Source organism: Papilio machaon, chromosome 25, assembly GCF_912999745.1.
Source record: "Papilio machaon chromosome 25, ilPapMach1.1, whole genome shotgun sequence".
In the NCBI taxonomy this organism is placed as follows: Eukaryota; Metazoa; Arthropoda; class Insecta; order Lepidoptera; family Papilionidae; genus Papilio; species Papilio machaon.
Window position 1 is genome coordinate 4774041 of NC_060010.1, and position 15356 is coordinate 4789396.

At 35.7% G+C, this 15356-nt stretch overlaps 2 protein-coding genes across 6 annotated transcripts in view; one reads left to right on the forward strand and one right to left on the reverse strand.

Moving 5' to 3' along the window:
- Positions 1-15356, reverse strand: part of LOC106715513 (flocculation protein FLO11) — a 116447-nt gene that overhangs the window by 33303 nt on the left and 67788 nt on the right. The gene's annotated exons all lie outside the window — the stretch shown is intronic.
- On the forward strand, positions 7204-11345 carry LOC106721176 (phenoloxidase-activating enzyme-like). The gene is made up of 6 exons (XM_014516069.2): positions 7204-7373; positions 8305-8465; positions 8911-9175; positions 9419-9560; positions 9844-10040; positions 10721-11345. Exons 1-6 carry the CDS (start codon positions 7313-7315, stop codon positions 11113-11115), a joined length of 1221 nt encoding a protein of 406 aa, XP_014371555.2. The 5' UTR covers positions 7204-7312; the 3' UTR covers positions 11116-11345.

Below are 15356 nucleotides of genomic sequence, written 5' to 3' on the forward strand. Positions count from 1 at the left end.
CACCAGTTACCAGTCAAATTGTGAAAAATTGCAGCAAAAATTGCAGACAGACAAAAAATGTTAAATTTGGTTTTTCGTATTTCCGGAGCAAATACACCATGTGATCAAAATATGACAATTTTATTTATTAGTATAGATAAAGTAATGCGTTTTTTTGCATTGTTATTTATTGTCCGCGATTCTGTACTCATTACTTTCTTGTTTGCCTCGATTCAGATGTCAGGGTACTGATCAGTACAGTGTGTGCTGTGGATCCTCTACATCATCCAACACCGCGGGGCGGCCGACCGTATGCTCGCTAACAGCTACGCCTCCTGACCCCGCAACCGATTGCTGCGGCCAAGAGAGCAGCGGCGGCAACAGGATTTTTGGTAAGATATTTTAAAACTGATTCAAAAGACGGACAAAATTATTCATTGCCATTCACCGCCCATAAAATGGGTTAGCTTGTTTTGATGTGATTCAATTCGTTGTCTTCCCTTGGAAGTCAAAGTTAAAACAATCTTACTCATATTATAAATACGAATGTTGACGTAGATGACGACGTGATGAATTGTAGACGGATGGATGGATGGATGTTTGTATGAAGGTATGTTCGGAATAGCTCAACAGATCTTGATAAAATTTGACATACATGGAGAACATAATCTGGAAGAACACATAGGCTATTTATTGTTTTTATTATTCCGCGCGGATGGAGTCGCGGGTGACAGCTAGTGATTTTATAAATTACGATGAACGTTTATTTTTAATATCATGAGTAAAATTTATCTTGAAAAGTGTTGAACAGAAACGATTAGAAGGCGCTAAAGATTAAAATAGGATATAAACTATTAAATTAAATTCAGTAATTTTCACCAACATTCTACTGATTCATCGAACAATCTTCACGGATCTGAGCAAAATATATCTACAACAGCTATAACTAAAACAAAATAGTTAAACGCAAATCCTGTTACTTCAGATTTAGCCGTTACGTCACTAACCTTGATAAATCACGAGTCAACGGTTTGTATTTTCCGCAAGTTATAATTATAAATACAATAGTTTCCGTAACAATACATCCTATTATTCCCAGGCGGTAACGCGACTGCTATCGACCAGTACCCATGGCTGGTTATTCTCGAATACAAGAAAGATGACAAGATCAAGCTGTTGTGCGGCGGAGTACTCATTAGCGGGAGATACGCTTTGACCGCCGGACACTGTGTCACCGGACCAGTGCTTGCAGTTGGCACACCGTAAGTTTCATGTTCGATTTCATACGGGGATCATGTACCTTTTATCAGAAGTTTAATTGTATACATCGTAACAACTGAATCTACTTTAAATAAATAAAAAAGTCTTGATCTATCTCATAGATTTACTCCGATGCCTAACGACATAGTTACAGAAACGTACTAATCCAAATTATGTGCTACTAGCCAGCTTCAATCCTGATAAAGACAAGCATCTATACATCTTTTTATGATTACCCTTAGCCCGTCATCCAAAAGGTATTAGTGTGTGAAAAACATCGGGATTATGTGATATTGTAAAAGCCACAACTTTATGAGGCTCTTTTCTAATCCTAACTTGACTGACAAATTCATCCGTCGCTCCACAGCGTGAACGTTCGTCTCGGGGAATACGACACCAGTAACTCTGGACAGGACTGCGTGGAGGTCGAGGGAGGAGGAGAGGACTGCACCGACGGCGCGCTCATCGTACCAATAGAGAAGATCACCCCGCATCCGCAGTACGACCCCAATAATGCACTGAGAAGACACGATATCGCTCTGCTGAGGCTCGCCCAGCTGATACCGTATGGAGGTGATTACGATATATGTATATAAAAGGTTACTTTGACTTGAAAGTAACTAGCCTAAAAACTTCCAGAGTAATTGGACTGCCAAATCTTGAAAGTATTCAAAAAGCCAATTGATAGTTCCCAGGCTTAAAGCGTTAATAAATAAACTAGTCCTCTTTTGGTGAAAAATGCATTGATTTTACAATTTTATCCCAATGTACTATTGGACATAGCCAATAAATAATATGGGGCAGAAAACTATAATGAGAATATTTTTGATCGTTATAAAACTGCTCCAGATTTCATACGACCAATATGCCTGCCAAGTTCTGACGTGGCACTAGCGCCGCCGCCGGACCTGAGACTGTTCGCGGCCGGCTGGGGTGCGGTCAGCAGCACGCAGGCCAGTAGCAATATCAAGCTGCACGTCAGTGTTCCTTACAGAAGTCAAGAGGTAAGTAGACTGAAACTATTATGAATGATTAGTGTTACCAAAATTAAGAATTTACAATTTACCAAACTTGGTAGACCCGAAAAGCTCAAGCAGGATTTAATTTGACGGGAATTTCGCTGAATTCCGTTTCGTCGTATAAAGCAATTTGATTTGTGCAGCGCCTCTATCGGGAGTAAAATTAACTAAGTAACTTGCGAACACAATTTAGTTCTTTAATACATAACTTTTGATTTTCAGCAATGCCAGACCTCATACAATCATCCTAGACGTCGTGTCGCGTTGTGGCAGGGTCAGTTATGCGCGGGAGGAGAAACCGGAAAGGACTCCTGTAAGGGTGACTCGGGAGGCCCGCTAATGTACGAGAACGGAAGACTGTTCGAAGTTGTCGGAATCGTCAGCTTTGGACCGACACCGTGCGGACTGGAGAACATACCAGGCGTATACACAAAAGTATACGAATATATACCATGGATCCGATCGCAAATAACGCCTTAGACATAATTGACTTGATGATTAAAATGAAATATAAAGATCTGTTTCTACTTTATTTTATCTAAAAACAACTCTTCGAAAACAATATATAACTTCAGACTTTCGTGGTTTTTACTAATATACTGTTCGTAAGAAACGGGATTCTTACCACGATTAGGCTGTTTGAGCTCCCGATATTTCGGCACAGTTGCATGCGCCATGTTTACGGGTTGACTGGTGTTGTGCGGTAGTGTTAAAAATGTTAAAGATAGCCGTATCGGTCTACCTTCTTTCTGATTCGGCGACCACTACTACTGTCCGCGTTCTCACTACACATTAAGTCCGCACTCGATGTTATTTTTTGCTGTCGACAAACTACACTCACTGTGTCCACATTTGTGCGCGTACTCGAAGTCGGTTGCTGTCCGATTTTGTTGTAGTACTGGATAACTGGATTCCAGGCACTCGACAATTTAAACCCATCTCCGCGATTGAAATTTTTGCATTTAGCAATTTCAATCGCTTCTCTTACCAATCTTGGTATGTAGTGGCGTTCTGTCGAAAGTACCTGGGGACTATGAAGTTCGATCCAGTGATTGGTGGAGGGGTCCAAAAGGTGTTCAGCTATGGCCGACTTCTGAGGATCGTTGTTTTTAACAGCTCGAATATGTTCCTTTATGCGACTGGTGATGGTGCGCTTGGTTTGTCCTATATACGAGCTGCCGCAGCTGCAGTTGATTTTGTAGACCCCTGACAGTAAGATAGCACAAAAACTGCGATCGCCCAAAGACCGTATTCCGTTTGAGACACCCGGTGTCTACAAAATCAACGGATCTTAATGAAATTGAGTACAGATGTAGAACATATTCTGGAGTATACATAGACTTTTTTTTTTAATTTCGCGTGAACGGAGTCGCTGGCGTCAGCTAGTGTTTCAATAACCATGATTTGTCAAAAATCCGTGCCGTGCGCTAGTCACAGTATAAAAGAGTTGACGTATATTTGAGCTAAAATATATTTGACACATTGTTGTTGTTTATGGTTAAGCCATGAATTTTGTTACATACATAAATCCAAAGGGTAACTTAGGAGCCAAATAACACACACAACTCACGCCTGTTACCCAAAGGAGTAGGCAGAGATAACGGACCTCCATTTGGTGTGGCCAAATGAACCTCCACAATCCACTTTTCGACATTTCGTGTGACGGAACGTGACGAGTGGCGAGCCGCGTCGCCGTCTTTTACTCCCGGGAATCTTCCCACACATATGCGCGGGTTTGCATCACGATGTTTTCCTACACAGTACGAACGTCAGAAATTGATTGTCACGTTCGCTTTAAAATTTATCACACAAGTATTCCGATGAATTAAATGGAATCAGTAATTATCCGAGACATCATGTTTCTGACAATCCTATTTCATCCGGTTTTAGTCACTTTTATCAAATACCAGGAACGCAACTATAATATTTTCTGGTTAATTTATATAAATGTTTACATTTCGTATTCTTGAAATTAATAACAATATCTTGTACAAATTTTCAGTTGCTAGTAAAATATTCTTTTATTCATTGTACAGAGTGTACTCAAGTTCAAATGCATTTTTATGATTTTGTGAAGGTGACATCTGAAATTCATACAGTTTTACAACAATAAAAAATGTAACAAATATATAATTTTTTTTGTGTAGGAATTCCTGTACATTACTTGTTATTATCATATAGCTATTGTAATTAATCTAATTTTACTATCTTACTAATATTGTAAATGCGAAAGTTTAGTTTGATGGATGTTTATTAGAAGGTATCTCCAGAACGGCTGAACGGATCTTGATCAAATTTGGAACAGGTGTAGAATATAGTCTTAAAGAACACATAGACTACTTATTATTATTTTTTTTTCAAAATCCGCGCGGGCGGAGTCGCGGGCGACAGCTAATCTATATATATAAAAAAAAGTCGTGTTAGTTACACTATTTATAACTCAAGAACGGCTTAATCGATTTGACTGAAAATTGGTGGGCAGGTAGCTTAGAACCAGGAAACGGACATAGGATAATTTTTACCCCGTTTTCTATTTTTTATTCCGCGCGGACGGAGTCGCGGGTAAAAGCTAGTTGAAAATAAATGCGTAATTCCTGTTGATACGCGATACATCGAAGGAAAACCAAAGTCAAAATCTCCATAATTAAATGGTCGTAGTGTGAAAGCCACAACAAAAAAACACAAATTGAAATATTAATTTTAATTATGTATTCGGGGAAAACACTTTTTGTTAATATTATTTACTAAACTTTACCTACTTTTACTACTTTATTTACTAAGCTTTACCTACTAAATATAATTACCGTAAACGTCTAAAATCAGTCTTTCCTGAAACCCGTCACGTTCCGTCTCCGGAAATGGCGAAAAGTGGATTGCGGAGGTTCATTTGGCCACACCAAATGGGTTCGTGATCTCTGCCTAGCCCTCTGAGTTACAGGCGTGAGTTGTCTACTGAAATCTCTTTATTCCTCTTCTCTTTAACAGGGTGATTATTAATGGATGGACCAAACGCTTTGTGGGGATAGAAAACCTCAATAGCTATCGTATAAGCCCAAAGTATATTCTGCGATTTTCAATAGACTTTGTTAATGAAATAACTTTGTCAAAAAGTGTACAAAAACAATTGCAGCCACTTTAACAAAGGTGGAGAAAATAATTACATTTTAAGACAATATTCAATAAAAATTTTTATTTTTTTCTTATGTGATTATCGGTATTTGAGAAAAGCTGTGCTGATTTTTTTCAGTTTTTTTTTAAGTAACATCAAATTTTCCTCAATGATTCACATTGTATTAATAGCATTGAGACTTTATAAGTTAAATTATAAACGGTCTTCTTTCAGTGATTCATAGTAAAAGGAAAATCGGGTACGCCGATAGCTTGTAATTTTATTAGGCAAAATGTCAAGACTCTGCTAATTGCATGTACTATTTAATTTACAGATTAACGTGTTACATTTCGTTAATTTGTGTTCATTAGTAAATTTCAGCCAATATCAAAGTAGTGACGGAATCGATTCACTGATGACATATATTTCTACGCACAGTACCTACCGAATTAGAGAATTTAATATAGATTTAAAATCAGATGCAATAATAAAGATTGATTTCTGAGACCAATATCTCTATTTAAAACATATTTGCAATCCTCTAATTATCTTTAGTAAAACAGAGATAACAATATGACTTATACAAGGATTTTGATCACAGAAACCAAAGATTTTTTACACAAGCATCAATATTTCTATTAAAAGATTAAATGTTGGCACACACTCCTTTTATTCTTAAAATAATCTCTATGTCCTTGTCCCGTTCAAACAGGGACGGAGCACTTTATTTTTCGTCCTCCAGATCAATCTATCAGCCTTCATCTCAGTCGTCACTCTCTTCTTGAACATTTCATTTCATGCAATTCATTTTACTTACATTTTTAAAATCGTCAAATAGAAATTGTAACATTTTAAAATATCATGCAATTGTATGATGGTGAAATGTTTTGTAATTTCACCATAATTATTACGAAATACATTTTTACTTCAAGTTTCAACATGTATAGAAATATTGTAGGGTATAACTAAACTGGACTTATAATTATAAGGGTTAGTTTCCACTGTCGTAGGAATTGTACAAAAATTATATCGTTGTGTATTTATTTTCATAGATAATGAAACTCATCGTAAAACAAACTAACAGTACAGTTAGGGTTGCCACGTCGCCAAACCTACTAGCCGGACAGACCAGCCAGTTTGGCCGGACATTTGGGTAGAAAGGTCGGACACCCTATATTATTTAGGATTTTGTCTCAGTATTAAGGTACACTCTCGTTTGGGAAATGTAAAAAGCCTAACAAAAGCCGAAAAAACCGTTTATTTTGGCCGGACACGTAATCAAAAAGCCTATCTATGTCCGGCTTTATCCGGACGCCTGGCAACGCTAAGTACAGTACTGAGTTAAAGCTACCATCTGAGTCTTGGTGAAAATAAAACTTCGAAACAACACTAAATCAATGTCTTTTTTGGATTACAAATATGCCTGACCTGTTTAAAGGATTAATTATTTATAGCTGTTCATGTGATTTCTCGGAGAGTAACTTTTATTTAGAAACTGTTTGGTCACTTGTCATAATTTTCTGGCAAACTGTTTTCTTATAAATATTTTCTTAACCCTCTCTTACTACCGAACTCGAGGCTTTTTAAGTCCAAGAGAGTCTCTTAAGTGCGGTAGATAATTAAAAAAAAAATACAAACTTTTCTCGAGTATCGACTGATCAACTGTTATTAAAAAAACCGTGTAATCCTTACTTAAAATGCAAGTAAGAATTCGATGCGTCTTTAAATGATGCATACGCATTTACCCCTCCACTATACAAGCCTTACGAATCAGAGACCGCTTTCATAATACAAATGCAACACTAAATGTTTAAAAGCCAATCATTTGAAGGAACCTCTAAAGTATCCACCTAACTAGCGACTAGCGTATCGTCGACATCTCAGTAACGCTTCGAACGGCCGCCGAGCAGCTTGTGTGTGTGGCTGTACCAAAACAGTATTCGAAATGCAGTTTCAATTTACGTGTTTCGTACTTGTGTTTTATCTTACGGAATTTATAAATGCAGGTTTGTAAACAAAATCATTACACGACAACTTAAACAAAAGGAATGATCTTTGAATAACGTTCGACATTTAAAATTGTGATTCAAAATATAATCAGAAATCAACATCTTTTAGTAATTACAGTATTTTTTAAGTAACTCATAACGAAAAAAAAAATCACGTGTAGAATTTTAAAATGAAATGGTAATTGAAAAATAAACACTACTAATATTTAAAGAGACTAGTAACCATTACATAGGGCACGGTCAAAACCATGATTTTATAAAAGAGTAACTAAGGAAATTGAGGACAACATTGAAGAAATTATGAATCATGATAAAAAAAACACGTTCAAATGTTTCTAACGAGTTAAAAACAGACAGAAATGCATAAGATAAGAATCAAATTCCTTAATTACACCTCACTAATAAAAAAAGAAATCTAATATGTCTACGCACAATACTAAACTAAACCCATATATTGATTACAGAAGCTAAACATTACGTTGTGACTCATCTCACAATGTTCATGTGATCTCACATCTTATAAATAACCACGCTTCACACGTAAACAAAAGGTTCTACTGCGAAAAACAACGTTCAAATGCGCATCTATAGTTTATCTTGAACTAGTTGTCGCCCGCGACTTTGTCCGGCCGGAATTGAAGAGAAACATAATTAATAGCCTATGTGTTATTCATGGCTTAATTCTACATCTGTGCCAAATTTCAACGAGATCCATGCAGCCGTTCTGGAGATACCTTCTAACAAACATCCATCCATCCAAACATTCGCATTTATAATATTAGTAAGATCAGCACCTAAACTGTGTATAAAAACTAAAAGGTTCTCAATTCTTCATCTCATTTGTATTGAAGTTTTTAAAAATCATGTAGATAATGTTGCAAAAAACTAATGTAATTAAAAATAACGTAGAAAAAAAATTGAATTTCAGATAAACAATGTCGAATGCCGAATGGCAACGCCGGAGAATGTAAGACGATGAAGAAATGCAAGCCTCTATACGAACTTAACAAGAAGAGAGTCAAGACTGACAACGAACTGTTGTATTTGAGACAATCCTTGTGCACTGTCACAAGTGGCTTCAACGCGGTGGTGCGTACGAGTATATTGGTTGTTAATTGTAATATGAAAATGTAGCCTTTATACATGTCTTCTTCAGCTCATATATGTACCTACCGAAGGGCTTGGAGCTTGCCTAAAGTTATGGTGATCAGGCCATAGTCAACCACGCTGGCCCAGTGCGGGTTGGTTGACTTCACCCATATATTTGAACGTCGAATGTACATACGAAATTAGATAATCGAAACACACTGGTACATGGCTGGAGTCGAATCTCGACGTATAATTTTCGGTCAGGTCTGGTCAAGCCCTTAACAACTGTGCCACCGACGCCCTCACTTGAACAGAAATTGTGCATTGTGCCTTCTTGGCTTTTATATATGGTGCATGTCAAAATTTTGGCCAAAGAAACTGTTGAACATGTCTCTTCAGGATATTCTTTATAAAATGAAACTAATGTAGTTCATAATATTTTTAGTTTTGCTGTCCACCAGAATCGCAGTGGTCTGACTTCAATGGTATAAAGCCTGTTTTATATGACGAAATTAAAATGTACGATACAGTACTCAAAGAAAAACCCGTTACAATCAGCGACAATGGCATTGATTTGGACACTCGGGGTAGTAAAGACGACAGAGATCCACCGAACAATAGAAATCAAGACAATATTTCCAAGGTACCACCTATACAAGATGACGATACAGAATGTGGGAAAGATGTATCTAATGATAACAGAATAATTGGTAAGTACGCAAAAAATCACATAAAAAAACATGTCGTAGGACATTCTAAAGTATAGCTTATTTTGTTTATTCGCTTTGATCCATCTATATTTCAATAGCCCCAACGAATCGCAATAAATTTCAGAATAAAATTTTGAGTACATTTAATAATATACAAGCCGAGGCCCACTCCTTGGCTTTCGCTTAAAACTTAATAAAAGTAATATAATACCATTTCCATTATGATAAAATTCCATATTTCAGGTGGAGGCCCAGCGGGGATCGACCAATATCCCTGGTTAGTGCTCCTCGAATATGCGAAAGGGCTCACACTTTGCGGCGGAAGTCTTATTACATCAAGATTTGTTCTTACTGCAGCGCACTGCTTACGAGCCGAAAATTTACCGTAAGTCACCTTAAGGTATCTACTTATTATTTTGACAATACTGGGCTGGCAGTAATTATATCAATTCTAAATGCTCGACTAGGTGACAGCCAAATGAGAATTTAGGAAAACTACGCATAAATCGTGAAAATTAGTCTGTTATGTCTTCAGATATTTTATGTTTTTCGCGAATAAAACTTAACATTAGCTCAAGTGATCGAGCAAAAACGTTTTTAAAAATAGAATTAAACCATTACTAGAAAGTGGACACAAGTATTAAAAAAGAAACTTGAATATATTCCAGGCTTTTCGCTCGACTGGCAGAATATAACACTTCGTCTTATCCAACTGATACCGTGGAGACGGACGGAGGTGGATTCGATAACATCACGGTGGAAATTGTACCAATTGAGAGAAGTATACGTCATCCCAACTACACGCGGGCGTACCTTCATCATGACATCGGCCTAAGTAAATTAAAACGAGCTGTAACTTTTACAGGTAAGAATCATAACAAAGAAGTGTTCAATTATTACTTGCAATGAGTTTTTTTTTTTCAGTATTTCCTGCTAAATGCTTTACTCATTGATTGTTCATTGCCATATCGTTTTTATCATGTCAAAAATGTTAAAAATAATTTAAATAGAAGGACTGCAAATCAGGGTTAGGTTTTAAATATGTACATAATACATTTAACATTTTCTGTAAAACAGATTGAATCCCGTAAAGACTAAAACCATTTCGGTTAGCCTTTAAATATCTCATCATTGTCGACTTCGTCGAATATGTTCTTCTTCCTTCGCAACTTCCTTTGTTAAACTGTTTTATTTAACTAGCTATGTTTATTTGAGTCAAATCAATTTAAATTACAACCACTTCCTGTCGATTGATCTGAAAATTAGTTCTGATGGCAATACTAATAAATCTTTTGTTTATTTTTTAAAGAATTTTTTTATCTACTTTTTACTATTTCAAAATTAATTAAAGTCTTTAGGCCCATTAATGTAGTTATCAATATATCAGCCAATTAATTAGTCTGTTCTTTTATATTGCATAGATTATCCTCCCAACAATCGCTATCTCAAGCGCGTTCTCTCATTATAGTATTCTTTGCATCGTCACCAGTCTTTACCACTATTGTTTAATTGACAAAACGTAACCCAAACTCATCCTCATTTCAGAATTCATCCGTACGATATGCCTACCAACGCAAGATTATAGGAAAACTTTTACTGTGCCATTAAATTTCACTGTCGCCGGTTGGGGTAGTGACGGTTCAAAATTTAGCGAAGTCAAGAAACACGTTAAAGTACCTTATGTGCCGAACGATCAATGTCGAGAAAGATATACATTGAATAAAATAGTTGATAGTCAGATGTGTGCGGGAGGGAAACGTGGAGAAGATTCCTGCTCTGGTGATTCCGGTGGACCATTAATGTATGAACTGGAAGACAATACGTACGTAGCTATTGGTGTGGTTAGCTTCGGTTACAAAGAGTGTGGTACTGTGAACGTACCAGCAATATACACTTATGTTTATGAATATTTAGATTGGATAAAAGATAATATGGTATGAAAATGGTAAAGACTTGTATTTACTAAAACCTGATATGGCTTTAGATAAATATTGTGGTGCAAATTATGTGACCTCGATAATTTTAGTTAGCTAGAAGAGATTAATAGAGTTGAGGAGATTGACTGAACGCATGATAAATTGTCATCAAAGATGAACAAACTTATTATTTAAGGAATTTATATTTAAGATAATAATTGAAGACATGAAAATTGAACATAGAATAATTTAAATTATTTATTTTATTCCCACCATTGGTAATTACTAATTAGTATTATATTGATATTATTATGTACAGATTTGATCTCGATGTATTTGACTTGCGGAGTGGATTATTTCAGTGCCTCATTCAGTCAGATAATGGATACTTAAACAATTGCTTACTGTAGAATTTTCAATACAGTTTTTTTTTTTGTTAAAATTTTGAAAGATTTCTATTACTTTTTTTATTGATTTTTACTGATCACTGTAGGCTTGTGCTAATAATAGTTTACAAAATTCTTCGAATAGCAGGATTAATCTGATATCCGTACCCTTAAAAATTAAGACTTTTGGTGTTTTAAAATCTACACAAAGTGTACTTCATAAATACTTAACGATTCTGAGTTTGTTTGTAAGTTAAATTTTGTCGATAAAGTTTTATTTATTTAGTCATATGTAGCACTTAAGTTTAACCCAATAAAAGTGACTAAACAATGTATTATTGAATTACTTTTATTTCAACACATTTAGTGTAATATAAAAATCTAATAAACATCTTGTAACGTAGAAATGGTTAAATGTGTTATCGAGGAAGTGAAACCGAAAACTCTAGTGTGCTATGACTGCAGTGCCCCTTGCATTAACACATATCATCGTCTCTGTTTTATCTAAGTTGAAAAGGATGAAAATATGTATTAATAAAAGTTAAACAAACAATATCGCCAAGAGACCTCGCAACTAAGGAAACAAACAATAGAATACAGCAAGCGCTAAGCGTTGAAAAGGTACTGATTACTGAAAGAAATATTTAAAAACAATCAAATACCACTTATGGCAAAGAGGAGAATATTCGATCATGACTTATGGCTGTCAAACATGGTACTTCACGAAATTAAATATGCGTAGACTTGCGACCTGCCAACATAGCATGGAGCGAAGCATGCTATGTTGGCATTATTGACGTATGTATTTTAATAAAATGAAATAAACATCATTATCAATATTACTTCAGGAAATATGATGCAACATCCTTCTCCCTCTAATGACGTCATCAAAATAACTAATCTCACTAATATTATAAATGCGAATGTTTAGATGGATGGATGGATGTTTGAAGGTATCTCTGGACCGTCTCAACGGATCTTGATAAAATTTGGCACAGATGTAGAACATAGTCTGGAAAGAACACATAGGCTACTTATTACTTTTTTTTACAATTCCGCGCGGACGGAGTCACGGGCGACAGCTAGAACAGAAACATACAGCAACAAATAACTTAAGTATACTTCACTAATCATTTGCATTACTCGAGTGTGAAACAGAAGAATAATGAAGTTACTAATATTCTTTATTTTTATGCATGTTGCAGCAACACATTATTTGAATACGGGTGAGTATTAAAAAAATATTTTTTTTGCAAACAAAGAGTCATCCTACTTTTCAACCATCACAAATTATTGACAGAAAATAAAATACAAAAGATGAATTAAACTGAATTAAGTACCGTCAATTCCATTATTGAAACTGTCATTGGGTTTCTGAGACCAAGATCTTCGTTTAAAACATATCATATGTTTTTTACAGTGATTTTGGTTTTAGAAATCGACGGTTAGTAGCACATCCAAACTGCAACATTTTCTGGTTAGGTTAAAGTTGAATTCAATCATTTTTAAGACCAAAGAAGAGGTCTTATTTAATTGCTACTGCGTTTTATTTAACTATTAAGAAAACTTTACTTTCTTCTCATTTTTGTTCTTTTATTTTCTAGTAAATACGCTCGTCTCGCTGAATACGACAAATCTACATATCCAACCGACTTGGTGACTGTAAATAGCAAGGAAATTCAGTTAACAGTCGAAATTGTTGAAATCATAAAGAACATTATCCACCCGAACTACACGAGGCGGACCTTAAGAAATGACATCGGCCTCTCAAAACTAAAAAGCGATGTAGTTTTTACAGGTAAGAAAGAATACGAGGAAAGAAGAAAGTTAATAAGCAAGATTTTATCGGTGTACATTGATGTACATCAAGATGAACATGAAGTCAAATCGCAGCTGCATTGTCAGCTTTTGTTAAAGTAGAGTGAAATAATAATTTAAAAAGGATTTCACATAGTCATAAATAGAATTTTTAAAAAATATCGCTTTACATACAGAATTCAGTACTAAAATACAGGTTTGTTTCAAAGGATGAGTAATGTTGAGTCGTTATCTTGAGCCTTTACTCTTTCTTCAACAATACTATCAAACCTACCATACTAAATCCTAATTGCTCAACCGCATCCTTGAAAGGTTCATGGCACAAACTAAATTTAATTGTATGCTTCCTTTATTGGTTCCAGATTTCATTAAACCAACATGCCTACCAACTAAAGACTTTACAGCTGAGTTAGCTGAGAGCCAAGGACTAACTGTCGCGGGTTGGGGTAGTAATGGAACAGCCAGGAATACAATCAAGATGGAAGTTCGTGTACCATTCGTATCAAGAGAGAATTGTACTGAAGTGCTTAGCAATATCACTGATGACGTAATGTTTGCCGGCGGGATCGGGAATAAAGATACCTGTGGAGGAGGTTCAGGGGGGCCTTTGATGCATGAGTGGGACGACCTTAAATATGTGGTGGTAGGGATAGTGAGTTATGGCATCAAAGGATGCGGCGTCGAAGGAGTACCTGGAGTATATACCAATGTGTTCCGTTACTTGGATTAGATAAAGCATTATGCTGTTTGATATTACATTCATACCCATAAACCCAGAGTGGTAGACAGACATAACGGATTGCCATTTAGTGACACATTGGCACAACTGTCTTGTTTCTTTTGTTAGATCTTGTAGGTTTATTAAACCCACCATAGATAATTGTGTATTTGGAATAAATTTTATGTATAAATACATGTATAGTTGTGTGCTATTTGTGTTTTATTTAAAAAATTTAGTAGAAACTAACTGGGGAATTGGACAAACCAAAAAACATTTTCTTATTAATTTTACTAATATTATAAATGCGATTGTTTAGATCAGTGTTACCCAAAGTGGGCGATAACGCCACCTTGTGGGCGTTTGAAACCTGGAGGGGGCGATAAGGGGCCCAAAAATGGGGGGCATTGAAATTAATTAAAGTAATGAAACTGTGGTTTTTAAGTTTTAGGGCTGAATAAAAATTAGGGGCGCTCTGAAATGTAATTGATTTTCAAAGGGGGCGGTGAAAGAAATAAGTTTGACAATCACTGGTTTAGATGGATGTCTGAAATTTGGCACAGATATCTGGTTGCAGAACATAGTCTGAAAGAACACATATGCTACTTATTAAGTTTCTTTTTTTTAATTCCGCGCAGCGGAGTCGCGGATAAAAGCTAGTGTAGAATATAGTTAATTTTAAAGAACAAAACAATATACAATCCTCCTTTTAAGATAATACCCATCTTATTCTTATGCTGATTGATTAAGAGTTCGTAGATAAAATATACAATAAGAAATATGCGACCTCAACCACTGTGAGTATTACACATGTTAAACTGGTTTGCAAATGACGTCATCGGACAAGAATATAATCCGCTTCCACTTTAGCATTCAGTTAATGAGATAATTTAATAATTGAATAAGTTTGCACTAAAACTGAGAGACAAACTAACCATCACCAGACTCACCAATATAATACGATTTTACAAAAAAATTTTTGGATTTAAAGGAGAGATCTCACTTCCAAATTGACAACGTATTTTGATTAAATTTCTCAAAGAGAGCAAAACATAGTCAGCAGTGTGAACTGATGGCTAACAACAAACCCTTTGAAGCCTTTATAGACAAGAAACAAACAATTCTCATTGGTGTTGTTTTTATTGTTTACACTGTGTAACAGCGACATCTAGTGGTAAAATAAGTGACTACTCTATTTTTGGCACATCAGGTTTCAAAGTAAACGATGCACGAGGCGTTCACCGGTTAAATTATATGAGTCGCTTCAAACGGGTTGGTTTACTTGAGGATTTGCGTTGTGAATAATAATATTTGAAATATAAAATGAACAGAGACGAACAAAG